At 43.1% G+C, this 27,718-nt stretch overlaps 2 protein-coding genes across 8 annotated transcripts in view; one reads left to right on the forward strand and one right to left on the reverse strand.

Annotated features, from left to right (window-relative positions):
• LOC129154097 (zinc finger protein 850) overlaps positions 1-27,718 on the forward strand; it is a 244,280-nt gene that overhangs the window by 143,039 nt on the left and 73,523 nt on the right.
• LOC139066231 (zinc finger protein 235-like) lies at positions 234-17,238 on the reverse strand. Of its 7 annotated transcripts, none has more exons than XM_070548569.1 (3): positions 16,952-17,238; positions 2,326-2,410; positions 234-2,246 (listed from the first exon to the last, which is right to left on the reverse strand). In XM_070548569.1, the coding sequence occupies exon 3, from the start codon at positions 2,187-2,189 to the stop codon at positions 567-569; it is 1,623 nt and encodes a 540-aa protein (XP_070404670.1). In that variant the 5' UTR covers positions 2,190-2,246; positions 2,326-2,410; positions 16,952-17,238; the 3' UTR covers positions 234-566. The 7 variants fall into 7 exon arrangements, with proteins under 7 accessions (XP_070404670.1, XP_070404668.1, XP_070404665.1 ...); XM_070548567.1 differs by adding an exon at positions 13,324-13,481 and having other exon boundaries at positions 234-2,410; XM_070548564.1 differs by adding an exon at positions 13,324-14,052 and having other exon boundaries at positions 234-2,410.

A 27,718-nucleotide genomic window follows, 5' to 3' on the forward strand; every position in this document is an offset into this window, starting at 1 on the left:
GTGCAGTGGAGCTAGATGAACTCTGGAATCGGTGAGCAAATCTTATGCTGCTATTTCAAATAAGTTTGCACTATTTTACCTGAAAAACGTTAAAAACAGTTCATTGTACATATTCTGGTTAATGACTGTTGCACAAAAGTCTGATTTTTGAGAAAACCAGATTTATACTTTTGCTAACTGTGAATCCGAGTTTCCAATTGTATCTGGATGTCAAACAATATGGATAACATAGGTATTAATTATTGATCAGGTTTATTTGCATGACAGATAATTACATGAGTGGATTAATCTGGTGACTTTGATGGCGAGCCTTCTCACTTTTCAAAACATCAGCATTTACATGTAAACTCCAGAAACAGCGAACAACAAACTGAATAGTGAACAGAGATTTAATAAAACAATTTAGTGGCAAACAAACATTTCATTTTCAACCTTTTCTTCTCCAAAAACAAAATATTTAATAAAACTGCTGCCTTTCATTTTAGTTTAAAGAGCTTCCAGATCAGTAGCACATGTCATTCAACACCATTATACAAGTCCCAAAATATATATTTTATTTATGTTCATTAATTCTGTCCTGTGTGGACTCTCGTGTGAAAGTTTAAACTTCTCTTGTGAGCAAATCTTTGTCCACAGAGCTCACAAGCAAAAGGCTTCTGTCCTGTGTGGACTCTCATGTGTCCGTCTAAATGTCCCTTTTGGGTAAATCTTTGTCCGCAAAACTCACAAGCAAAGGGCTTCTGTCCTGTGTGGACTCTCATGTGAATGCCTAAACTGTGCTTTTGGAAAAATCTTTTTCCACAGAGTTCACAAGCAAAAGGCTTCTCTCCTGTGTGGACCCTTGTGTGTTTGATTAAACTGGACTTATCACCAAATCTTTTTTCACACAGCTCACAAGCAAAAGGCTTTTGTCCTGTGTGGACACTCATGTGAGTGCCTAAATGTCCCTTTTGAGTAAATCTTTGTCCACAGAGCTCACAGGCAAAAGGCTTCTGTCCTGTGTGGACTCTCATGTGAAAGTATAAACTTGCCTTCTGGGTAAATCTTTGTCCACATAGCTCACAAACAAAAGGCTTCTCTCCTGTGTGGACCCTCATGTGATTGATTAAACTGGACTTATTACTAAATCTTTTGTCACATAGCTCACAAGCAAAAGGCTTCTGTCCAGTATGGACTCTCATGTGAGAGTCTAAATTTCCCTTGCGTGTGAATCTTTGTCCACAGAGCTCACAGGCAAAAGGCTTCTGTCCTGTGTGGACTCTCATGTGAAAGTATAAACTGGACTTATCACTAAATCTTTTGTCACATAGCTCACAAGCAAAAGGCTTCTCTCCTGTGTGGACCCGCATGTGAGTGTCTAAATGGTACTTTCGGATAAATCTTTTTCCACAGAGCTCACAGGCAAAAGGCTTCTGTCCTGTATGAACTCTCATGTGTGTGTCTAAACTTCCCTTGCGTGTGAATCTTTGTCCACAGAGCTCACAAGCAAAAGGCTTCTCTCCTGTGTGAACTCTCATGTGTCTGTTTAAACTTGATATGTGGCTGAAACTTTTTCCACAGTCATCACAACTAAATGATTTTAGTTTTGTCTGAACTTTCCTGCTAGAGTCTACATTTTGCTTCACTCTAACACATTTCTTATCAACACAACAGCTTGAAGACTTCCGTCCTGAATGACTTGTCACTCTCATGTGTTTCTGGAGAGACCGCTCATGGAGAAACTGTTCACCACACTCTGGGCAGCTGAAAGATTTGACAGCCTTAACATGTGATTTAGAAGACCTGCTCTCCTTCCAGTCTTTGTTATGATCTTTGGTGTTTGGCTCAGAATCTGACAAGAGTTTCAGTTGACAGTCAGAATTGTTGCCATCCTGGTCATCATCTTCATCGTTGCTGACTTCAGTCTCTGAAGAGTTAGAATCATATTCATAAAGATTTAGATCTGGATTCCTGGTAGTTTCTGCTCCTCCACAGTCCTCTCTACCACTTTCTGCTTTCATCTGGTCAGAGGTGCTGCTGGTTGGAAGATCTCTGTCTTTAGGTTGGTTCTGATCAAACTGTGACAACAGAACTTCTCTTCCTTCTTCCTTAACCTGATGAGAAATTGCAGAGAATGAAATGTTGGTGGCATCAGTTTTAATCTCATCAAGCTGCTCCTCCTCTTCCTGCTTCATGTTGAGGGGCTCCATGTCCTTCTGGTTCAAAGGGGGCCTCAGTTCTTCAGGAGCTCTTCCTTCTTCCTTAAACTGACACAAAACTGCAGAGAATGAATTATCACAGTTTAATATGAATGTAAATATAACAAAACTTTAAAATGTATTTTACTTTGAAAAACCAGTACTGCCGTTTTTCCCCGTGTGCGAAGGAGCCGGCTTCTGTGCGGTGCGATGCTCTCACGAGTTAAAGAAAACTACAGGGAGAGAAAAGGTGGAAGAAAGGAACCTTACGTTAGAAGAAGGCATTTTTAGTTCAGACCTGTGAAAACCAGCTTCATGCTAACGCACGCTGCTACATGTGAACAGTAACGTAGTCAATGTGGTCTGTCGTTAATGCGTAATTCCAGATCGGTAACAGCGTACAGCTTCATGTCGGGTCATGTTCCCACCGAGACTCATTTCTGCTCGCATTTTCAGAAGAAGAGGAAGGAAGCCGAGGAAGATGTTGAGGTAACGTTAGATGAAGATGCTCATTGTTCTTTATCGTGACCCAGTCCCCTCTGAGTGATCTGTACCGTGATACGTGTGATATTCCCAACGTTCCTATTGGTGATTGAAGGGAATCTAACATGTGGCTAATATATTAGACAAGTAGGCTGAAGTGGAGGAGGTGAGTGAAGGAGAGACAAGTGGAGGGGCAGAGCAAGGAGCAGCATGATGATGGAGAGAGCAGCAGGGAAGCAGAGAATCTGGCTGGGACCCAAAATGTTCCTCCCATGGCTGTAGCACAACAGTCAAGCATTACAACTTATGTCAAGTTAAATAAATATTTTATTAAATTTTAATTAAACATAAGCTGTTTTACACACTCCTGCATTAATGTTCACCAACAACACACAGTCTCATGTCTCAGAACGACCGTCTCCATACGTCTCTACCACCCTGCATTTAGGGGCGTGGTCCTGGTCAACACCATCTCCTGAACTCCAAACTGAAGGTCAGAATGGGAAAGAAAGGTGATTTAAGCTATTTTGAGCGTGGCATGGTTGTTGGTGCCAGACGGGCCGGTCTGAGTATTTCACAATCTGCTCAGTTACTGGGATTTTCACCCACAACCATTTCTAGGGTTTACAAAGAATGGTGTGAAAAGGGAAAAACATCCAGTATGCAGCAGTCCTGTGGGCCAAATGCCTTGTTGATGCTAGAGGTCAGAGGGGAATGGGCCGACTGATTCAAGCTGATAGAAGACCCTAACCCTCATTACAACCAAGGAACGCAGCAAAGCATTTGTGAAGCCACAACACGCACAACCTTGAGGCTGACGGGCTACAACAGCTGAAGACCCCACCGGGTTCCACTCATCTCCACTACAAATAGGAAAAAGAGGCTACAATTTGCACCAGCTCAACAAAACTGGACAGTTGAAGACTGGAAAAACGTCTGATGAGTCTCCATTACTGCTGAGAGATTCAAATGGTAGAGTCAGAATTTGGCGTAAACAGAATGAGAACATGGATCCATTATGCCTTGTTACCACCGTGCAGGCTGGTGGTGGAGGTGTAATGGTGTGGGGCATGTTTTCTTGGCACACTTTATGCCCCTTAGTGCCAACTGGGCATGGCTTAAATGCCACGGGCTACCTGAGCATTGTTTCTGACCATGTCCATCCCTTCATGTACTACAATTGTGAAAGCTGGGTGTAAAAGAATCTGTTGGTTGTTGCCATCATACATTAGACCTTCTGCTGACTGTGTGAGGAAATAACAATATTTCCTTATTTATTTATTTATTTTCTTAACCGTGTCCTGTCTGCCTGTGAAGCAAACAGAATTGATGTCTGAATGCTGGTGACAAGCCTTACAGAGGTGGAGCATCAAAGCGTCTGCTTTTAATGTCACACCTGACACTTAAAACTTTATTGTTGTCGTTTTTGAATGCTTTGTAATTCCGACCAGACACGGAGACAGAGGTGAAAGAGAAAGGAAAAGACAAAAGGTGGGGAGAGAGGGGTGTGTGTGTGTGTGTGTGTGTGTGTGTGGGGGGGGGGGGGTTCCCCAAAAATACCGTAAATCCTCTAATATTAGCCTGTATTTAATTAACGGCCAGGTATCATATTTTGGCTGGTGTCGGAGTCGGCGGAGGTGAATAATGGCCGGTTTTTTATTGTGGCCGGGTGGAATGTGGTAACAAGCAAGTACGGGGGGCGGTTGTGTCATCCGTCTCACTTTTGATTTGCCAGTGATAGACCGCGAGGGTAACTTTAACCGTGCGGAGATGAAGAGGAGGCGAACATTTTATATCACGTTCAAAGAGAAGGTGCTGATTATGCTGCAGAACACTATGGGGAGCAGTAGCAGGGGTTGTATGAACTAGTCACTAGTCGGCTTCACCGCTCTATAGTGACTTGTTATGCCTGTCATCGACTAGTCGCTGTCACGTGATAATGACCGGCAAGATGCAGTCCACGTAAAAGACAGCAGCCTGCTGTCAGCAGGTGACAAGCTCCTGCGCGTCGGGAGGCAACGTGCTGTGCCAGAGCGTCGGTACTGACACCCGCTGTAAAACGGACATTTAACCAAATTGTGACGTTTACCCTCTTGCAATTTTACTTTCCCCTCACCCATCCTAACCTTAACCAGCTTGCGCATGCAAAGCTCTGATTGTTGATGCGCTCCAGACATCTGCGTCATGAGCACGGCCACAGTAACATTATCAAATCAGGTGTCGCCACCTCAAAAACTAATTTAACATGCGATCGTTCATGTCGGCTCATTTCCTTTTATGTTTTCTGTCTTTTATTTGTGCCTGATGCGTTTCGCTGCTGTGGAGCGGGGCGCATCACCTTGTCCTCCGGTGAACTGATGTGGCCGGTGAGCACTCAGCTGTTTTTGCGGTCGGTAGATCTTTTAGAACTGCAGTTCAAAGGTAACGCATAAGGTGAATATATATGAACCCAGGTAGCAGTTTTTCTTTAGGATTGAGAGGAGATGCAGGAAGATAATAAACAGGCAGGACAGAAAAATAGTCAAATAAAAACAAGATAGTTGGTGGTTGCAACAAACAGACACCACTGAAGGTAATCAGAAGTGAGGAACAGAAAATGAAATAATTATTTTAATGTTTAGAGCAGCAGGAACTCTGAGAGGCTGCAGGCGCATCAGTGAGTTTGCGGCTGCTGCGTAGGAGGAGGGGGGAGAGGGCTGAAGCAGAAACTACCGTTGTTAAAAGAAATGTGTTTAACTTTGAAAATGTGGGCGCAATTTTAATTGTCAAAAACTCCAGCGAACCATTAGTTCATTTTGCTCAAATAGAAATTGAGGCCTCCCTCTAATTCTGGTCCTCTTTCCAATAAAGGCCTGGAGCTTGATGAGCTTGAGTCAATACAGGCCCGGGACTGTATTAGAGGATTTACGGTAAATAAAAAAAAAAGTTCCAAAACAATAATTTGTGTTCAAAGTTCAAAGGAGTGGAGCCACACAACATGAGTTCATAAAGCTGGCGCCATCTGCTGGATAGGTAGCGCATATCGGCCATATCGGCCGTCTTTTTGGCCGATAGCCGATACTGTTAATGACCCCAATATCGGCCGATCGATATACCGGTCGGGCCCTAGTCTCAACGTTGGAGAAAAATGTTGAGGAGTAATTAAAATTGCACCCACATTTTCTAAGTTAACACACATTTCTTTTAACAACGGTAGTTTTTGCATCTTTACTGTTCCTGCTTCAGCCCTCTCCCCCTCCCCCTGCGCAGCGGCCGCAAACTCACCCCGGCTTTCCACAGGAGCCGTCAGCAGCATGTTACTGCAGCAGCACGTCATAGCTGCTGATAGGAACCGCTGTGGTCAACAGAACCTTTTCCACCGGAGCCGTCAGCAGCGCGAGTCAGCCGCGTCTCAGGAGCAGCATGTCGCGGCCTTTACGTGCCGGTTCTATTTTCTACGTGCGACGCCTCTGAAACGGGTCAAGTTAGACATTTTTGGGGAAGGAAAGACAGGAAATCGGACGCGGAAATGGAGAGAAGCTCCCGAGATTTCCAGAATAAACAGGGATGGACCTTTAAAGCGCCCGAGCGCCAATGGCGCTAAATTTTCTCGTCGGGCGGTAAATACTTGACTTACCGCCCGGGTGGCGCCCAAGCTTTATTTGTCATTTACAAACCGGCTTTCACATACATCATGGCCTCGCCCTGTAGGAAGCCGCCGTTTTCGTTTTGTGCGTGAACCTGCGCTCCTCTAGCCACGTACTGCCCTTGTACGATTCGTGCACGTACTGCACGATTCTAGTTATAGTCACGTGAACTATAAGTTCACTATTAAAGATTAAGTGGAACCACGCTAGAAACACACAAGCACGCAGGAAGATGGCGCCACCACAGGGATTGGATTTCTTGATGAAATCTCCAGCAAAACACTTTAAAACTGGTGAGGAGAAGCGAGACAGTTCGAAACAGTATGAAGCAGAGAAGCGTGTGCGTAGGTGAAATGATTCTTGGCGGTTTAAAGAAGATGGGAGGCGCAGAGAATGGCCGCGTTCGAGTTGAGCTGCGGCTCGCATGGAAAGCAGACGAGAGCAGACGGAAGCAGCAGGGGGAGGGGCTGAGAAAGACTATGGTGTGAACCAGTTGTTTCTGCCAGTTGAATCTCTTGGACTTCCCTGCATGTGTAGCTCGGGGGTGACGGTGGATGAAGATATCGCGTTAGCATTCACACTTGTTCAATTTTCAATTTTAATTCTGGTGCCTGTTAGCAGCTGAGACACATCCTCACGTGCTTGTGGATATCATATATTGTATATGGAGACATGACTGTAATAATAAGTAAAGGTTAGCAGCTGTAGCTTCAGTGTGCTCATAGGAAACGTGACAAAAGAAAACAAAACACATTTCTATTTATGGCCTATATAGTTGTGTAACGTGAAATATGGGTTTTCTGTCACAATGGTGGTGTTGGACGCAGCTGGGTCAAAGCTGGGTCATTGAGAACTTTCACCCACAGATTAAGACCTGAACGCCAGCGAGTCTGGGAGGAAACCATAACATCAGCCACCTGCAGTCTACCAGAAGATGTGTTTCAATGAGTTGTACCCAGACCAAGTCAAAACATAAAGTTTAAACTTCTTTTTCTTGATTTTAATGTTAAAGTAACCATTATCATTTTGCTCATTATAAATGTGTTTTAATCAAATGAATGACTATTATGCTTTGGGGTAATTATAATGGATTAATGAATCCATTCTTAAATAATGTTGAGAATGTTTGGTACTGACCTTCACACACACCCACACACATCTTCCCACAGTAAACTCCAGACACATTTGATGACGCACATGTTTGCTTTGAGAAGAGAAAGGTTTTTGGTAAGTTTTAGTCTTATGATTGCAGTTCGTGCTTGACAACGAAAGAGAGAGAATCTAAAGGGGGGACAGAGCCTGTTGGCTCGTTTCTTCCCCCCCCCCCCTTTTCTCACGCTGTTCCTGCCAAGCCAGGCAGAATAGCTGAATCGCAACTTCTAACGCAGACTCATTACAGAGTCTTTTGATTTCTGAGTGAATTAACTTAAGAAAGCGCGTCGACAAAACGCTTTACCATCAACGTGTACCGAGGGCAACTCTGGACCGGTTCCGTTCGACACCTACGTCTCCTGTCAGCCGCCGGTGTCATCTGGATGTACCACAACATCCTCCACGGCCCGGATCCGAAAGAGGGTCCACAAGAGTTCGGTGAGACAGCACGGTGTTTAGCGTTTTGATGCATCTTTTCCAACTAAACCTAAGTTTATTCAAACCATCACTTTTCACTCAGACACCTGTTTCTTCCTGAAGCAAAATCAGATGCACACACGCATCCATCTCACCTCATCTCACCACACTTTGAACCCACACGCATCCATAATCACATCATATCACTCTCACAACTCACAACATTCTCAATCTTCATAAATTCACCAGAAGGTCTATTTGAGCAAGAACAGCATATCAACTGTTAAAGAGATTGTCCCACAAAGTTACCAATGTTGATTGTATTTCCTGTTTGTCAATTTTCAAAATCATTAGTTTAATTTGAAGAATTAAAACTTTTAATCGTCAACCTGGTTTCCTCATTGAACTGAAACACAGACACTCAGATATTATCGGCAGTTTATCGATGAAAACAACCTTTGAGTCTTCTTAACAATAAAACTGAGTAAAGACAGTTTCTCCTCACAATATGGCCAGCCAGCCAGTTTTACAATATGGCTGAGCAACCAAGTTTTTCTTTACAGTTGTCATCATCAACGTAACATGATTTACAGAATACATGTGAACAACTAACATTTCATGTTCTACCACCGGATGTTTGGATCAAAATATGAACCAATCAGATCTTAGATCAGGTGAGAGCCAGGCGTTTCCCATCATCCCATAGGTTTTGCAGCCGAGGGAGAGCAACTGCAGCGCCTTGCTCCAAAATCTGCAACCGCCTTGATCTCACAAGGTTATCGTTGCCTACGTATGCATGACGTCAGAGCAAGTCGGCGTCAAGTCGGACACAAATCTAACCGGCATGCACTGCTCGCCGATCACTGCTGGTCTAATCTGCGCAGAACTGGCTCATCTCGAACACAGCCAATGGCTCGAGTACAGCAAAGCGGAGTTGGTGATGTACTGCGTTGTATGCCGGAAGTATGCGACGATAAAATCGAGTTTTGTTGAGGGAACAAACAAATTCAAACTTGAATACGTTATTATGTTTGTGAATGTGTACAAAATAAAAGTTTATTACATTTAAAACGGTTCAGTTGTTATTTTGACTCGTTTTGGCAGCTGACCAGCGGGGCCGGTAGATTCTTGGCGGGGCCGGTAAATATTCAGAGTTACCGGCCCGGCTGGCCGGTTGGTTTTGAAGTTAATGTCCACCCCTGATAAAGCAACGTACTACCTTCCGGTTGCTTTACTTCAAAAGAGAAGTTGTCAACTGGTTAGCGGTCTCGTTTGTATTTCCATAATGGACGACGAAAGGTTGATTACAGAAGTGGAGAAGTACCCAATCCTGTTTGACCCCAGTCACAGTTTTTATAAAGACAACGTCAAGAAGGATAATGCATGGAGTGACATATCTGCAGTTTTGGGGTAAGATGGTGAGTTCATGCTAATTAGTAAGTGATTTGTTTTCCTTATGGACCTCTGTCAGTCATGCTATCTAAAATATATATGGGTCGTGACGTTTTAATTAAACTACAATTAACTAATACATAAATAAATACTGTTTGTTATTTTTAATACACCATTAACACCAGGCCTATATTTTTGTACTTATTATTTTCTATATCAGTGTCATATTTGTAGCTGTAGCTGTTTAACCTTAATTATTTCAACCAACTATTCCTGTGTACCGTAAGAACATGTATGATACTTGTAAATTGAGGTTTCAACCATTTAGAAAACTCCAACACAGACCTAGAAACCTGGTTCATTCATGTGCTAGAACATTGCAAGGGCACTTAGAAATGAAGAGAAAGCCATAAAAGATAGATTAAAACTTCACAATGTTTCATAACATTGTAACAAAATGTTATTTAATAAAAACAAACAACACATTCTTCTGAAAAAGTATCCAAACACAACAAACAAGAATCAACAAACAAGTTTACAGTCATAGCAATTTATAAATCATAAATGGTCACAAAATATTACTTTTCATCTCAAAAGGGTGACTGGAAGGTTCCAGTATTCATAATAATTACAATGCCATATTATATAACAGGCCGTGGTTAAACACCTCAAATCATCCTGTCCTGCCATGGCACACTTCCTTCGGGGGAGTTGAAGAAGGTGGTGAGGATTCCTCTGACATCCCACGCAGCTCTTCCGGCTCTGTTCCCTCCCATGTTTTGCACTGCAGCCATCTCTCTCCCTTGCTGCTCTGCCTCATTCAGCAGTCTTTGGTTGTCTGCTGGGTTAAGTAGGAAGTTGTGGAGGATTCAAGCGGTGACAACCAGTGGGTCAACGTGGTCTGGAGACAGGTTAATCCTCCGAGGCCAGAATGCCAAAGGCATTTTCCACCACCATTCTCGCTCTTGAGAGTCTGTAGTTAAATATTCTTTTCTCATGACTTAGATATTTCCCTGGGTAAGGTCGCATGAGATAGGTCTTCAAGGGGAAAGCTGCATCTCCCACCATGGCGAATGGCACAGCACCCAGGTGAGCCGCCCCCGGTAGAGTGGCACTGGCTGGGACCTGAAGGGTTCCGTTCTCCATTCCTTTTCCCACTTGTGATCCGGCAAACACACCACCATCGCTGGTTCTTCTGTAATCCCCCACCTGGATTATCCTGAACCTGTAGTCAGCATCAACCACTGCAAGAAGCACTATTGAGAAGGTCTTCTTGTAGTTGAAGTATTGACTTCCAGACAGTGGTGGAGCCTGTATCATGACATGTTTCCCATCGATAGCTCCTAGGCAGTTTGGAAAATTCCACTTGTCCCAAAAGCCTTTAGTCACCTCCTTCCAGGTTTCCTCCGATGGGATGGGCATGAATCTTGGCATCATTAGCTTCACAACCGCGGCACACACCACGTGGACAGAGTTTGACAGTGGTTAGGCCAAGTCTGTAGCTAAATGCTAGACTTGTCATCGAGACCCCTGATGCCAAATACCTGTGGAGACAAAAGAAAATAGAATTTGGGTCTGAAAATAAGTTGTTCTTTTTACATCTTTCTCCTTTTTCTTTCAGTTGACAGCTGCAAGCAGCGATGGAAAGTGCTGAGGGACTCTTTTGTAAGAAGCAAGAAAAAGGGTTCCCTGCCCAGTGGATCAGCTGGAGGTTCGCAGAAGGAATGGAGATACAGTGTGGCTATGTCCTTTCTGTTACCCCATCTCCAGCCAAGAAAGTATGTTTGAAATTATTAGTAGCAGGGATGTTTTTCTGTTGATCTTCCTATTTGATATTTTTCTATTTTATGTGATGTAGGTCCATCGGCAGCATGCGTCAACCATCACCTCTTTTTGTGGAGGATGGGAAAAGCACCCCATCAGTGGTTGAAGCTGAGGAGACAGTCTGCACACAACCAACGTCTCAAGAGCCGAATACATCCATTTATCCGGTTCCACTCACTTCTGCAGAGAGAGGAAGGTCCACCAGGCCACAAAGCCCCACTGAGCCCATGTTTGCTCCCCGAGGCGCTAAACGCCCCTGGATGTCGCAGCAAACATGTGATGACATAGGTGACAGACTGCTCTCCATTTTACAGGACACCCCGCAAAACACACCCACACTTGATGCCGAATTAGCAGAATCCTATCATTATTGTATGAGCATTGTTCCTATTCTTCACAGGCTTGACAAAACTAATAGACTAGAGGCAAAAACATTAATATTGACCCCACTAACTAACCTTGAAATCCAACAACAGCAAACTCCTCACCCAGCTCATTGGCAACCCCCCCCCCCCCCCCCCCCCCCCCGAAATTCCAATACTGTCCAACATTACAGCTCACCACAGTCACGCCCCTGGATCCTCAGCATTCCAACAGTTTCAAAGTACCCAACCCACATTTAACAGACCAGTCGGGCCATATACACAACTGCTGACTCAAGCCCAGGAAGAAATGGAAGGACCAAGCACTAGTGCTGGTCATTTTACACACCTGTAATATACAGAGTAAATTGTTCATTTTTATCTCGTCTTTGTTGCCTTTGGTTCTTAAGTCCTTTGATATTTTGTAACAAAGTTCATTGTATATTTGTAACTTTATTATGTAATACCAGTTCTATTTGATTTTATGAAATTATTATGGGTTTTCATTAGAAAATAAAAACTGGTGAGAAAGAAGTGCTTTGATTACTTTTCTTACCTCACTGCAACAGCCAACCTCTGTTTGGGCTCTATAGGAGCTCTGTAGTTTGTTGATTGCCTTGTCAGTTCAGGGCCAGTGATGGACAGAATGTTGTCAAGTTGTGCTGCACTCATTCTGAAGTACTGATGATGGCGTTGGCTGTCCAGCCTCAGCTCTAGGGTTGTCACGGTAACCGGTAAACCCCGGTAAAAAATTTGACAATAAAAATAACCGTCCGGCTTTTAAAAAACTAAATTATCTCGGTGGGTTTACCGTGGCCGCGGTTTCGGCGCGGTGACCCTTACCAGCCACCGTCGCTTCAGCTGAAGTTCCCGCGGCACGCACACGCACTTTTTAGTTTGCAACGGCACCAAAACTTTGAAGCTGAAATAATGGCCGAAGGAGGAGACGGCAGCCCCCAGGACATCCATCAGCCCTCAAAGAAGACTAAATCGGAAGTATCGGCATATTTTGGATTTCTGAAAAATGCTGAGGGACAGTTAATAGAAGACTGCTATCCCGTTTGCAGAACGTGCAGGAAACAAGTGTCTGCAAAAGGCAGCAACACTTCGAATCTAATGGCACATCTGCGTGACCATCACCCACGTCTCTACAGCCAGTGCAAGGTAAGTTAACATTAGCATTTTAGCTTAAATGCATGACGTGAGGACTTTTGGTTGAGGGAGAATGCAACGAGTCACTACATACTGCAGCCGCAGCGTCCTCTGCCAGCATTTAAACCGTGTCACGGACACCCTGTTGCTGGATGAAGCATCTTATTTGTTGATGATGAAGAGAAATATACAATTAGTTCCTTGTCACTGATTTGTTTACTTATTCAATGCCATTTATACTTGAACATTTGGATTTGATTACATAGTGTAGTAGTTATTGTAGTCATTTGTTTAAAGTGGCTATTTGTTTTAAATACATATTTTTTAAGGTTGACTTGTACAGTGCTCAAGTCAAGGTGGACTGGTTTTAGAATTTCATTTTGATAATGAAGAAAACAAGTATATGAGAAAACAAGTGGTGTTTCTTTGATTTGTTTACATATTGTTTATGTTTCGAATGTTTGGATTTGTTTAATTTAAACCTGCACTGACTACTGTAACATGTTCCAGAAAAAGAAGCTATTTGTTCCTTTACTTGTGAAAAGTTGCACTTTTGCTAAGGCTTTGTGTTATTTTAGGTTTAATAAACACTGTTAAACCTTTTCAAAACTATTTCAGTTTGTGTAGAACAGGACTATCAATGCTTTCTGAACATATGCAACACCGTTTAAAAAATACCGTAATACCGAAAACCGTGATAATTTTGGTCACAATAACCGTGAGGTTAAATTTTCATACCGTGACAACCCTACTCAGCTCCTCGACGAGATGATGGAAATCACCCTGCTGTCTCCTCCGCTGGTTGAGGGGATGAACCCAGAACCTACACCTTCGTCTTCTCTGCAATATTGGAAGCAGGACAGCAAGCGCAAGCACTTTCCGTCTACTGAAAGCCACTAGAATTGAAACGTAAAACACAATGAACTTCAATGAGTCTCATGTCAGTTAAATACGAAATTATTAGGCATGTACAACTGTATTAACTGATTTAATTATTTATTAATTATGGCTCTAGACTGGGTTTGTAGTCCCCCGCTATGAACTACTCCAAAACCAGAATTACGCTCGGAGGGAGCAGCCCTAAAATGTCTCCTACAGTACCTCGGATCGCCACTAACATTATTCAGTTGGACTTTGAGCAAATTGGCATATTCTCCGACTTAACATACACGTATTGGCGATTATGAAACAGACAGAACATAAAACACCAACCTTTTGGAGCCATGTCGTACTTTTCTCCTGCTCGTTGTTGTGTTTACTAACGACGTCACGCGTGATTTTGCAAATGTCGCGTGACTTTGTGCTCTGTCGGTGACAGCTGCTCCCCTGCTGCTTCGCGTCTCATGGGAAGGGCCAAGCGGCAGTTTACGTGAGCAAGACGTGCTGCTGCAGTAACGTGCTGCTGACGGCTGCTGTGGAAACCCGGGGTCAGTGATGCGCCTGCAGCCTCTCAGAGTTCCTGCTGCTCTAAACATTGAAAGAATAATTTCATTTTCTGTTCCTCACTTCTGATTACCTTCAATGGTGTCTGTTTGTTGCTACCACCAGGTACAAAAACTAACTTGTTTTTGACTATTTTTCTGTCCTGACTGTTTATTATCTTCCTGCATCTCCTCTCAATCCTAAAGAAAAACTGCTACCTGGGTTCATATATATTCACCTCATGAGTTACCTTTAAACTGCAGTTCTAAAAGATCTACCGACTGCAAATGTAGCGGAGTGCGCGCCGGCCGCACCGGTGCAGAGAAGTCTCCGGAGGAAACAGGTGATGAGCGCTCGCTCCGCAGCAGGAGCAAAACGCATCAGACACTAGGGCTGGGGGTAAACGATTAATTTTAAAACGATTATTCTGACGATTATTTTATCGAATAGTCGACTATTCTAATGACTATTTAGAAAATTAATCTAATGATTATTTTTCTATTGCACAATTAACAAAAACCAGAAAATCTCAAATAAATTCCTCAAAAAAATTGATAAATTCTTACTGTAAGAGAATAAACACTACAGGCCTTCCATTTTGTATAACACTGCTTTTATTGTGTTGCGGTTGGTTGTGTTCTGGTGACGTGTAGAACTTGGGAGAGCAGGCTGCTGCCTGAGAGGTGGTAGAAGATGGAGTGTCTCCATGCTGCTTTGTTTTGGTCACTTATGTGCGTGAGGCGAGTGGTCTTACGGGTTAAACCAAACTCAGGTGATATTTTACACTAAACCGAAAACCCACAACACTCTAAATGTAATGAAAGGGAGATCTACACCACAAAAAAGATGAACTCTAAACCAAAACGTAACAGCTTATCCCAACGCAAGAAGCTGTTAGCGAAGATGCTAACAGTAGCTTTACCAACGTTAAGTTAAAGTTACCAAGTTTAAATAAACCAAAAACACCCAGCAGCAAACAGACCAGCACGGAGGAGAGACTGCTACCACCAAAACAGCTCTCCTCATGTCTGAAAGAAGCTCCTTAATGAAGGGAGAAGCGCTCCCGGTGATGTTCTACATCTGCGGTAGAGACGAAGCAGCGCATCTGACCCCGGAAGTTGTTGTCCGTTGCCGGGAGACGAAGGCGGGCAAAACAGGAAAATAATCTAGTAGTGGACGGACGTTGTTCCGGGTCTTCGGTATTTGGCGGAGATGTTAGTGAAGGCGGAGAAGAGAGCGAACTAGAGGAAAAACAGGCAGATTCCTCCTCTATTTACAAACTCCTGGGGATGCAACAAGTGGGCGCGGTGCGTCGACTACCGGATCTGACGTCGATAAATTTTTAGAATCGAGCCGTCGACGTAGTCGAGGCTTCGCTACAGCCCTATCAGACACAAATAAAAGACAGAAAGCATGAAGGATATGAGCCGACATGAACGATCGCGTGTTAAATTTGTTTTTGAGGTGGCGAGACTTTGATAATGTTACTGTGGCCGTGCTCAGGATGCATCTGTCTGGAGCGCGTCAACAATCAGAGCTCTGTGCCTCACAGCTCTAAATAATCCCCAGAGAGTCCACATAGATAATTTAATATAAGCAGTACCAGGATCGTTTTCGGGCTAAAAAATAGTCTACAGTCCATCTTCCCTAATGTGTTTGTGGCCCTGCGAATCTTTCTAACTCTACCAGTTACAAATTGTGAAGGGGAACGATCATTTTCACAAATGGCAAGAATAAAAAATGACCTGAGAACAACACAAACTCAACAGCGTCTCAGTGCACTGTCACTGATGGCTATTGAATCTCAGCTTGTCAGGAATCTGGACTTGGATGACATTGTAAATGAATTTACTAACAGAAAGGCCAGAAAGCAGTTTTTCTGAAGGCAAGAGAGGAGACCAACAAGAGGAGACAAAAAGAGGAGTAAGAGACAGGAGACAAGAGGAGTAAGGAGACAGGAGACAAGAGGAGGAAAGAGACAGGAGGAGACAAACAAAATGCATGCAGATATTTCATCTTTGCTAACTTTTCAATAACTGTATAATCTTTTAAATAATTCTGCATTACTTTCTGTTGTAGTTTGACAGTGGGATCTCTTTTACAGCAGACTCACTCGCCCCCACTGTCCCACAGATTGACAACATTTTTGTTATTACAGACAGAAGAGAAGACAGGAGCACTGTGAGGAAGAGAGAGACAGAAAAATAGGAGAAAAGAGAGGACAGAAGGAAGAATGACATTTGAGTGAGGCACAATAGGAAAATCATAAGGTATGAGTGTTGGTGATTAGGTTATAAAACTATTTTGACCTGGAGGTAAATGCTTTTGTATCAACATAAGTAAGCGATCTTTAATATTGACGGTGTTATGAAATGTCTAAAAAGTGCTGCTGGGTGACAATAATGTTTGAGGGGGGGGGGGGGGGGGGGTTCTAAGCACATTGTGCCCAGGGGCCCCTGCAATGATAATCCGGCCCTGCCCAACAGTGAGCTTAGCTGCGTGTGACTGATGCAGAGTTGGTTTTTATATCTGCAGAGAGACAAAAACAAGCCTCACTTCACTCAGAGATTGTTCTTTAAAACTCGTATTAAATCCGCTGTGCTGACGCACTTTAACCACTTAGTCGCGCTGCTCTTTAGCTGATATGGGATTTATTTACTGGATGCTAACATCACATCACACTCACGGAGTAACACACACAGGCGCTCTGCTGCTACAGTCAGTGGAAGGTTATCATCTGGTGTAAAAAGGCGTTCATCACAATTCCCAGATCACGTTTTATTCCACGAAAATCGTCCGAATCCACATTAATCTGGGTGCTAGCTTTACTAGCATGTTGTGCTAGCGTTAGCAGGTGGGATGCTAATGCTAGCACGCTGCTAATGCCCATAAATGAACGTGTACAGTAAAGTTAGCCGACATTTTAGAGTGATATGAAGCTTACCGCTCTGCTGCTGTGTCGAGCTGGGTCCAGCCAGCCGCGGGACCTTTCTGCTGGGCTAAACTAGTTCGTGTCGCACCGCCACGGCTCAACAAAAGCCACCACACCTATAAAACACACTTTTGTTGCCTTTTCTAAGATATGGTAATGACTCCAACTTGTTTCCGTTTCGGATCTTTATTCCGGGTTACTGTTGGCCGCAGCCCACGTCTTAACTCCAGCAGAAAACTGGTGTCAAGGCAAGCCAGAGTCCAGTTTGTTATCTGTTCCCCGTCTATTCAAGTTATTACGGGAATGGATGTGGAAACCGGATTTCAAAATAAAATTCAACTTCGAGTGAATTATAAGATATTTTAATCACTGTGGGCTTGTACACTGTTGATCTAAAGTGGAATTACCCAGTGGAAACAGCAATTTTCCATTTTAGAGCATTTTGAAATCAGTGAAAGTTTGGTCATATATGGGCAATTTAAAAAGGCCTTTATTTTGGAAGACAACATCAGAATGACTTGATATTTATATGGAATTACTGTGGGGTTGTATACTGTTGATCTAAAGTGGAATTACCCTGTGGAAACAGCAATTTTCTACATTAGAGCATTTTGAAATCACTAAAAATTAGGTCAATTGTGGACAATTTAAAAAGGCCTTTATTTTGGAAGGCAACATCAGAATGGCTTGATATTGATACAGTATCACTGTGGGTTGTATACTGTTGAGCTAAAGTGGAATTACGCTGGAGAAACAGCAATTTTCCATTTTAGAGCATTTTGAAATCACTGAAATTTTTTTTGTATATGGGAAATTTAAAAAGGCCTTTATTTTGGAAGGCAACATCAGAATGACTTTATATTGATAAGGTATCACTGTGGGGTTGTATACTGTTGATCTAAAGTGGAATTACCCTGTGGAAACAGCACTTTTCTATTTTAGAGCATTTTGAAATCACTGAAAGTTTGGTCGTAGTTAGGCAATTTAAAAGGCCTTTATTTTGGAAGGCAACATCAGAATGACTGCCCACCGGAGGAAGACAGAAAGTCAGTGGACAGGGTGAGGGTGTCTAAAAACAGTAAGCCTGCTAAAAATAGATCTCAGCATGTCACTAAGCCTTTTGCTGCACAAAATACTAAGAGCTCAGCTTCAAATGTGGATGCTCCCCATCACACCCAAAGCGAGATTGTCCTGCTAATGAGGGGAAATGCCACTCATGTGGGAAAAAGGGACATTTTAGCCGCATGTGTCGGAGTTCAAAAGGGGTTCATGAGGTTACACAAGAGGAGAGAAAAGAGGTTTTCCTCAGCAGCGTAACAACAGAAGGTGATCCCTGGATGGTCGACATCAACATTCAAGATAAAAACATGATGTTTAAGATCGACACAGGCGCTAATGTCACAGTTATACCGCGCACTGTTTTCAAAGGGCTATTTGAAAATAATCCTCCCAGGCTCCAGAAAGCAGGAAAACAACTCCTAGGACCTGGGAAAATCCCGTTGACAGTTGAGGGCGTCGTCAAACTGCGGCTGCAGAGAAAGGAGAGTGGAGATGGAGGATGTTTATGTGGTTCGTCACCTGCACACCGCCTTGCTGGGAAGACCTGTGAGCTGTAAGTTGGGGCTCGTTGCACGTCTGGACAGTCACAATAGAGACATTAAAACAAACCTACCCAAAACTATGCAGTGGTGTGGGGGAGGTGCAACAGCCATACGCCATAAAGCTGAAACCAGGGGCTCAACCGTTCTCACTGAAAGCTCCGAGGAGGATCCCAATACCATTAATGGACAAAGTTAAACAGGAACTAGCCCGCATGGAGGACCTTGGGGTAATATGCAGGGTGGAGGAACCAACCGATTTGTGTGTCGGCATAGTGGTCGTACTGAAGAAGTCAGGAGCTGTGCGCATATGTGTGGACTTAACTAAGCTGAATGAGTCTGTGCGCAGAGAGAAGTTCATTCTTCCATCAGAGGAGGAAACACTGGGGAGACTGGCTGGAGCCAGAATTTTTAGTAAGCTGGATGCAAACATGGGGTTTTGGCAGATTCCCCTAACTGAAGATTCAGCTAAATTGACAACTTTTATCACACCCCTCAGACGCTTCTTCTTCAAACGGCTACCCTTCGGCATAGCTTCAACTCCCGAACACTTCCAGAACCGGATGGCAACTGAAGTCACAGAAGGATTGGAAGGAGTAGTGTGTCACATGGACGACGTGCTCGTGTGGGGCCGCACGCAAGAGGAGCACGACGCTCGCCTGCATGCCGTGCTGACAAAAATTCAGAAGGCTGGAATCACCTTGAACATCGCAAAGTGTGACCTGTCAAAGTCAAAGGTGAGCTTCCTTGGTCACGTGGTCTCTGCCAGCTGCATCAGCCCAGACCCGGCAAAGACTGAGGCGGTGAAGAGGATGAAGGTGCCGACAACTGTGAGCGAACTAAGATCATTCCTTGGGATGGTGAACCAGCTGGGGAAGTTCATCCCACAGCTGGCAGAGAGGGACAAGCCACTACGAGTCCTCCTCTCTAAAAACTGCTGGATGTGGGGTGCCGAGCAGGTCAGGACTTTTCAGGATCTAAATGTTGGACTGATAGCGCCACCTGTCCTAGCCATGGATGATCCTAACAGAGAATGTAAAGTTTCTGCAGATGCATCTTCATATGGCCTGGGTGGAGTACTGCTACAGAGATGGGACGAAGAATGGAGACCAACAGCCTACATGGCGCGGTTGCTCACACCAACGGAACAGAGATATGCTCAAGTGGAGAAGGAGACATTGGGGCTGACTTGGGCCTGTGAGAGGTTTCGAAATTTCCTCACTGGAAAACATTTTCAGCTGGAGACTGACCACAAGCCTCTCCTGAGTATTTTAGGATCGCAGGCACTGGATACTCTACCTCCTCGGATACAACGCTTTAGAATGTGCCTGATGCGCTACTCGTACTCCATATCCCATGTAGCGGGAAAATCTCTGTGGACTGCAGACACACTGTCAAGAGCTCCAGTAACGAGCAAAGAGACAACAGATGAAAAAGAGCTGGTTGAGGAGATGTTACCGATTTCCACTGTGGATTCTGAATCATTCCGACGCATCATAGAGAAAATTCCGACTAAAAGTGGTGTCAAACTACCCCAGAGAAAGTCATTCTCAGAATACCTTGAGCGAGAATATGACATCATGAACTCCAATTTGAAGGCAACACTTGAAGAGGTAGACTTTGTTTCCACTACTGCTGACATTTGGACGGTGAATAACAAAAGTTTCTTGGGTGTGACAGTTCACTGGATTAATTCCACTTTACAGTGCAACAAGGCGGCCCTTGCATGTAAGAGGATTAAAGGCAGCCACACATTTGATGTGATTGGAGCAGAGATTGAAGAGATTCATTCCACATACGGGTTGCATGGCAAAGTTGTTGCCACAGTAACAGATAACGCATCCAACTTCGCCAAAGCATTCAGCGTGTATCAGTCCTGTGATTTGGAGTCTGAATCTGAAAAAGAGAATGATGAGGAGGAACCAACTTTTACAGATGTCATAAATGTTCTGTCAGCCCCATCTACTGAAGGTCAGTTTAGCCTGCCTCCACATTACAGATGTGCATCACACACCATTAACCTGATATCAACAAGTGATGTTGAGAAACATCTAAACTCCAGTGCAGAAACCAAGAGTGTGTACAGGAGCAGCATGGCGAAGTGCGCTGCTCTTTGGACTAAAGCAAAACGACCGACATTAGCTGCTGAACAGGTGGAGGAAATCAGCCGCAGGAAGCTGATGGTACCTACATCCACAAGGTGGAATTCCCTGTATGAAGCGATTTCAAGAATCCTCACTATACCCTCAAATGAATTTAATCCATTGTGTGTAAAACTGGGAATCAAGTGCTTTACTGAAAAGGAGTATCAGTTCTTGAAAGAATACATCAGTGTGATGAAGCCCCTGACAGTAGCTCTGGACATCTTGCATGGAGATGAGTGCCCTTATGGAGCTCTACTACCAACACTCACAAGCCTGATGTCAGAGACACTTGCCCTGAAAGACGACCTCTCTAAAAGGACAGCCACCCTTCCAGATGTCATCGTCAAGGTAAGGTTATAAATTAATATTTGCATTGGATGGATTTAGTAATCTACCCATTTATTTATGTATTTTCAACACCCTACATGGAATATGAATGTTTTACTGTGTGTTAAGTAGTGTTTACAAATTTTAAAATGATAGAATAAAAAACCTAACCTAAAAACAATTACTAATGATGAACATTAATCATAATATCAACAAAAGATTAAAATAAAGTGGTCAGATTAAATAAAAAATAAATGAATCTCATTCAAATTATTATCACAATAATCTAAAAGAGAAAATAATTGTAAATATAACATAATAAAATACATAAATTCTTAGATACATCTTATTGTATGTTACAGGCCATCAAGACTCGCTTTAATGCTGTTCTGGAGAGCCAAGAAGGACGTCTTGCAGCGACCACCTGTCCAAAGTTTAAGCTGCGTTGGCTGAGAGACGAGTGTAGCCGAGTGCAGGTCGTTGGGTGATTTTAGCAGCACAGGTTACCTAGAGTGAATCACAAGCACAGGTAGAAACTGAAACATTTTATTTGACTTTGCAAAGGGAGAAATGTGAAAACCAAGAACAAACCGACCCAGTATGGAGTTCGACAAATCTCAAAGAGCTCATCCCCTTCGAGCGTCTTTTATTCAGTACAGAGTACACACATCAGCACATTCTTTGATAAGCAAGTAAGAAGTGACATATGACTGTTTATCCATCCGGCTCCGCTCCCATCATTGCGTGTCTGGTCGTCTACTCAAGGAAAAAGCTGATCAGCGCAAACAACTCTCAAGGGACCATCCTGACCCTCAGTCTAGTTATAAACAGTCTAAATGGAACTAATGGCTCGTGTAGCTATTCTACTATAATTATTTATAATATGTGGTCCGGTAAAAGCTGTATTACAAAATGTTCATTTATAATATGTGACGGTAAAAGCTGCATTACAAAATGTTCCCTAACACAGGTGAAGGAGCTTCTTATCACAGAGTGTCGTACAACTGCTGCTGCAACTGCTGACGGGCCCCAAGACTCCCAACCTCCAGCCAGTCCAGATGAGATGGACTTTTTTGACTTTGAGATCCAACCCAGAGAATCCTTGTCAGCAGAAAATGAAGTAACTGACTATATAAGGTCAGGGCATGAGCTTGAGATTCTGAATCAGTTTCCAACTGTCAAAAAGATTTACATGAAGTACAACACTCCAACGCCATCCAGTGCACCAGTGGAAAGGCTGTTTAGCTTAGGTGGATTGGTGCTTTCCCCGAAAAGAAACCGACTATCTGATAGAAGGTTTGAGAAGTTTCTGCTGATGCGATGTAACCACTGCTTCACTCCAAAAGAAAACAAAACATCTGGTAAATTTTAGGTTAGTCATGATTTTAGACTGGGTCTAAATGTAGCACGGAACAGAAATTTTTATTTATTTTTTTGTGGTAGAATTAGCATTACTCGTCCTCTTTGCACTTCAGCAACTTCTAAAAAATACTGTATGGAAGAAACTTGAATTTCATTTATTTTTATTAGTTTTTGGCAATGTTTTAGTTGGATTTGCTTTAAAAGGTGAGTGTAAATGCCACAAAAATGATTTATTTTATTTTATATGGAAGAATATGCAGAAAGAGACAGTGGAATGTGCAGAAAACAGGTTTTTATGTTTAAAAAAACATTGCTTAAACTGTTCTGGAGTCAGTTACATTTACAGGTTTTTGCTTGATAGATAGTCATAAGTCATAAAGTGAAAACATAATTGAAAATGATATATTTTTGGTGAGCCATATACACTGACACTAGGTCTAAATGTAGCATGAAACTGAATTCTCTGTTTTGGTTGTTATGTCATTACTCTAAGTTCCACTTCACCAACTTCTAAAAAATTGTTAAATGGAATAGTGTAATTTCTTTTTTTATTTTAGTTGTATTTCACTTGAATTTACTCTAAGTTTAAACACTGCAAAGGTTAGTCATTTTAACTGCAGGTATGTGCAGAAATATAAGAAAAAAAACTTGATTTATTCTTAAAATGTGATGAAATGTGCAATAAACAGGTTTATGTATTAAACTAATTTCTTTGACTGTATCAGAGCCGGCTGCATTCGTTTATTTAGTTTTTTTCTTCATGCAATGTTTGTAAAGGAAAAAGTTAAAACCACTAAAAAAAATTTAAGAACAGACTGTTTCATGATTGAATTTTATATGACGGAATATACTTATAGCCTAGTCAGGTTGTGTTTCATATTTTCACAAAGTAACTAAGTAATTAAGTAACTAATTACTTCTGAAAATAAGTAATCAGTAAAGTAACAGGATTACTTTTGGGGGGAAGTAATCAGTAATTAGTAATTAATTACTTTTTCCAAGTAACTTGACCAACACTGTTTAACATATATAAATATCTAGGGTATTATATATTCGATAGAAGTTCATATGCCAACGAGCTTGGTCTACTTTTACTCCAAAGATTAATGTTTAATTTAAGATAATTAAATTTAATAGCAAAAGTTTGTTTATTTAATCAGAAGTTTAAAGGAATCTTTGCTTTTCCAATAACCAGAAATATACACCATTCTGTGTTCCATTTCAAAGAAGAGTCAAGTTTTTAAAGTTAAGAATTTATTACTAACACTTTTAAAAAATGACAGTTTGAAATGACAATTTTTAACAGACAATTTGATGTTAAAACTTGTTTTAAAAAGCAAACCTGTGACTGAATGGAAGCTAAAATGAAAATGTGAGTTTTTGAATGTGTGAATTAATCAGAAGGTTTCTTTTAGCGAGAGAAGCGTTTCTGGGTGGAAAGTTGTTTTGCAGCTAACTGATGTTTATTAGAAGAAACGGCATACAGACGCAATCTGTCAAGTGTCTACCTCACCCAGTATCAGGAGACCCTCTTCTGGATCCAAGATGTAGGGCTGCAACAAACGATTATTTGGATAATCGATTAATCGGATGGGGTCTCGACACGATTAATCGATTAATCGGATTACATGGGGAAATTTTTAAAAACTGCTAGGGAAACGTTATTTCTCTCCTTCCTTCACTTTATTTAACACAACATTATTAGAAAACAGTTCAATAGCAGAAAAACAACATGCCATCACCTAAATTGTCTTATAAGGTGTATAGACAGAGACCCTAAGCTACATCTATCTGTGACCTAAAATGCTTGGTCCAAGTTAAACAGCTTAAGGGCAATTCTCATCTGTTTTGTTTGATCTCATCTGTTGACATTTATTTTAAATGTAATTACACATAGGCTGTGAATTAATCAAAATTGATCACTATTTCCAAAAATGACTGAAAAAATACCAAATAAAACAAAAGTAAATGAATGCCATCCTCCTTGCGATGATGCCCTGGGCAACTGCCATAAAGTCACATCAAGAAATGCTGCTGATCATTCCAATGATCCCAAATAGACTCACATTAGGCCACATGAAAGCAACTGAACCCAAAAATATATTAACCAGTATATAACTGCACTCACACACAACACGCCTGCAGCAACAGTTAGGACTCCTCCCTCCCTTTTAAAAGCGTTTTTGCTTCTGAGGACATTGTGGTTGTAAAACCACATGCTAGTAGTCTGGCCCCGGTGTGATCAACCAGTTTCTGCGGGAATGTGACGGCAGAACCAGGGCCAGATTAACACTTTGTTGTACCCTGGGCAACAATATTCAAGGGCTCCATCATCACGACCCAAGGATCACCATAATGTGGTCACATACAGAATATATTACTGTAATATGCAGTAAATATACTCAATACTTGAATGCCTGACAACACGTAACCCGCCCAGAGTAACCTTTGACCCACCTCGTGTGGACTGACCAATGAGGAGAGGGTCTTAACTTGAGGCCCTCTCTTCATTGGTCAGTCTGCATGAGACTGACTCTCAACTGACGTTCAGTCGTAGGCAGCGAAGCGTCTCTGTGCAGCGCAAAATCCCGGGTGGACAGTTTGTTTAATATAGGGTGACCATATTTCCATTTCCAAACAAGAGGACAGGGGATCTGTGCCTATGACGTCACACTATGGCAACGCCACACAAACCATGTTGGGACCCATTTTTTGTAAGAACTAAATTAATATCAGATTCTGCCAATTAAAGGGCTCTAAAACAATTCATATGTAAATATTTTGCATATTTAATGCAAAATCTCATTTTTCTGCTTTAGTGCTGCGACAAGGTTTTATTAATAATAAATTATTATACCTTTTGTTTTACTACAGCATCGGTAAGCTTCCTGTGCACAGATTATTAAGGATGCTTGTTTCAGCTGTGAGATTAGACGATAGGATCAATGATAAAATAAGTTGTCCCACACTCCATGGAAACTTTCAGAGAATCCACAAATAGTGGCTTTCAAATGATTTTGTTACTTTTTGCAAGTTTAGAAAAGCAGCAGATGAGACAGCATGTCTGATAATTTAGTTTTTCATCTGATAATATTAGAACATGTCAGTAATGTCTGAGGGGCTTTTATAAACACCATATAACTAACACTACTGGAGAGGGCATGAACTACACAGAGGCTTCTGGGGAGCCCAGTTATTGGGTGGGGGGGGGGGGGGGGGGCATTTTGCCTTGGCCCCCAAAATGTCTTGAAACGGCCCTGGGTGTGTGACTGAGTTTTGAAGGTGTTCTGAATTGTATCAGAAGTATAAATATGACATGTGTATAACTTATTGTTTTTTACTGGTAAAAACGTGTAGTGGAGATAAATCTACCTACATTTTACTTTTCAACACTTTGTTTTGTTTTCTTGTTTTTATTGAACTATTTCCTGTCCTGTCTGTCTCTCATCTTCCTGCATCTCCTCTTAATTCTCCAGAAAATCTGTTGCCTGGATTCTTACCTTTTCACCTCACCAGTTACTTTTGAGCAGATCAAAGGGATCTCCTGACCGAAAAGCGCAGAGCGCGTTTTCGATGCTGCGTGAGGTGACATCACCACAGCACAGGTGATGAGCTCCGCAGTAGCGAGCTTCAGGCACAAATAAGACAGAAAATAGAGAACATGTGCGGACATGAACGATTGTGTGCTAATTATAGTTTTTTGGTTGCGCCACTTTGAGAATGGACCGTGCGCTGGAAGCAGCTGCCTGGATCGCTGCGCAACAATGCGGAACCGGTTCGCAGCAGCGCAAGTCTGCCGGCTCTCCCTCGCGCTGATCTGCCGGTACCGGCTCTCCCTTGCGCTGATCTGCGGCTCTCCCTCGCGCTGATCTGCGGCTCTCCCTCGCGCTGATCTGCCGGCTCTCCCTCGCGCTGATCTGCCGGCTCTCCCTCGCGCTGATCTCTCTCGCGCTGATCTGCGGCTCTCCCTCGCGCTGATCTGCGGCTCTCCCTCGCGCTGATCTGACTTGCTCTGGTCTGCGCGCAACGGCGGGCGGGAAGGGGGGGGCGCTTTTGGAAGAGTTGTGCGACACAACGAATCGATGACACAATTCGTTGCCAACGCTTTTAGTAATCGATTTTCATCGAATTTATCGATTCGTTGTTGCAGCCCTACCGAGATGTCAGATGGAGATGGTTTCCTCCAGGCACGAGGTTGGTAGGACCTTAGTGTGACCAAATCGGTCCTGAGATGTCTCCGTGGGTCACTCGACTGGTGAAACTATTTGCGTCTCAAAATAAAATAACTCTGAAGGAGTTTTGCGTCAGCTGGAAACAGGAGCGTTTATTCGGAGCAATTCTATCGGCGTGACAGAATGCTTAGTAGAGATTCGGGCGGCCGTCCCTCTTCTCCTGGTATGTTCAAGAACTGAACTTTTTGCTGCGGGATTCAGTTTTAACAAAACTTTAGGTTACTATCGTAACCCCGGTTCTCTGAGTAACATGAGTGAGATGTCTCACTATGGGATACACCCCTCCGCGGATTCCTCAGAAGCACTTATCTCAATACGCCAATCCTGATTGGCCAGTGACCGTGACGTACGTGTCCCCCTGCTACTATAAGTAGCAAGCGTCCAAACGCACGCACTATTCAAGATAAACACCTCTTCTCGCTTCGCCCAGCAAGAAGGGTTGTCTGGTGAGACATCTCACTCGTTACTCAGAGAACCGGGGTTACGATAGTAACCTAAAGTTCTCTTTCTTAACATTTGTTTCGATGTCTCACTATGGGATATGGAGACTCCCGTATTGCCAGACAGCTTATCCAGCGATCACCAACCTACAGGGATACGTCTTGGCCTCAGATCCAGGATCGGGCGAATCCCGGTCCCTCCCCGTTTCGGGACCAGGAAGTATCTGGAGTAGAAACCGCTCTGAGACCGATCGGGAGGCACAATGCATATCGCTCCCTTCTCCAGCAGGGAGGAGATTTCTCCCTGAAGGATGTGAGCTGACGACCCCTGGGCGTGGGAGAACACTACGCCGGAGAATCGAGGAGGAACTGAGGCGAATTGGAGCCTGTAACCTCTCGAAATAGTTCTCAGCACCCAACGTGAAGCAGAAACTGCTGTCCATTCTTCGATGTGAGTGGAGAGCGGTGACACAGCCGTGACACATGGAGCAGCAGCTCCCTCCAGAGGTTGTGGGGCAGCGGTGCTCGTGGCAACCACTGCGCATGTGCGGGGGCTTTGCGCTTTGGTGGTCCTGGTGTACGGGGACGACCCGTGGCTGGCTGGAAAGTCCGCCAGGGGCCGCCCCCGCCTGGGACCGCTCATGGGTAACATTTTTATTGATTTTTGCTGCGCCCT

Source organism: Nothobranchius furzeri, chromosome 2 (assembly GCF_043380555.1).
Source record: "Nothobranchius furzeri strain GRZ-AD chromosome 2, NfurGRZ-RIMD1, whole genome shotgun sequence".
Taxonomy (NCBI): domain Eukaryota; kingdom Metazoa; phylum Chordata; class Actinopteri; order Cyprinodontiformes; family Nothobranchiidae; genus Nothobranchius; species Nothobranchius furzeri.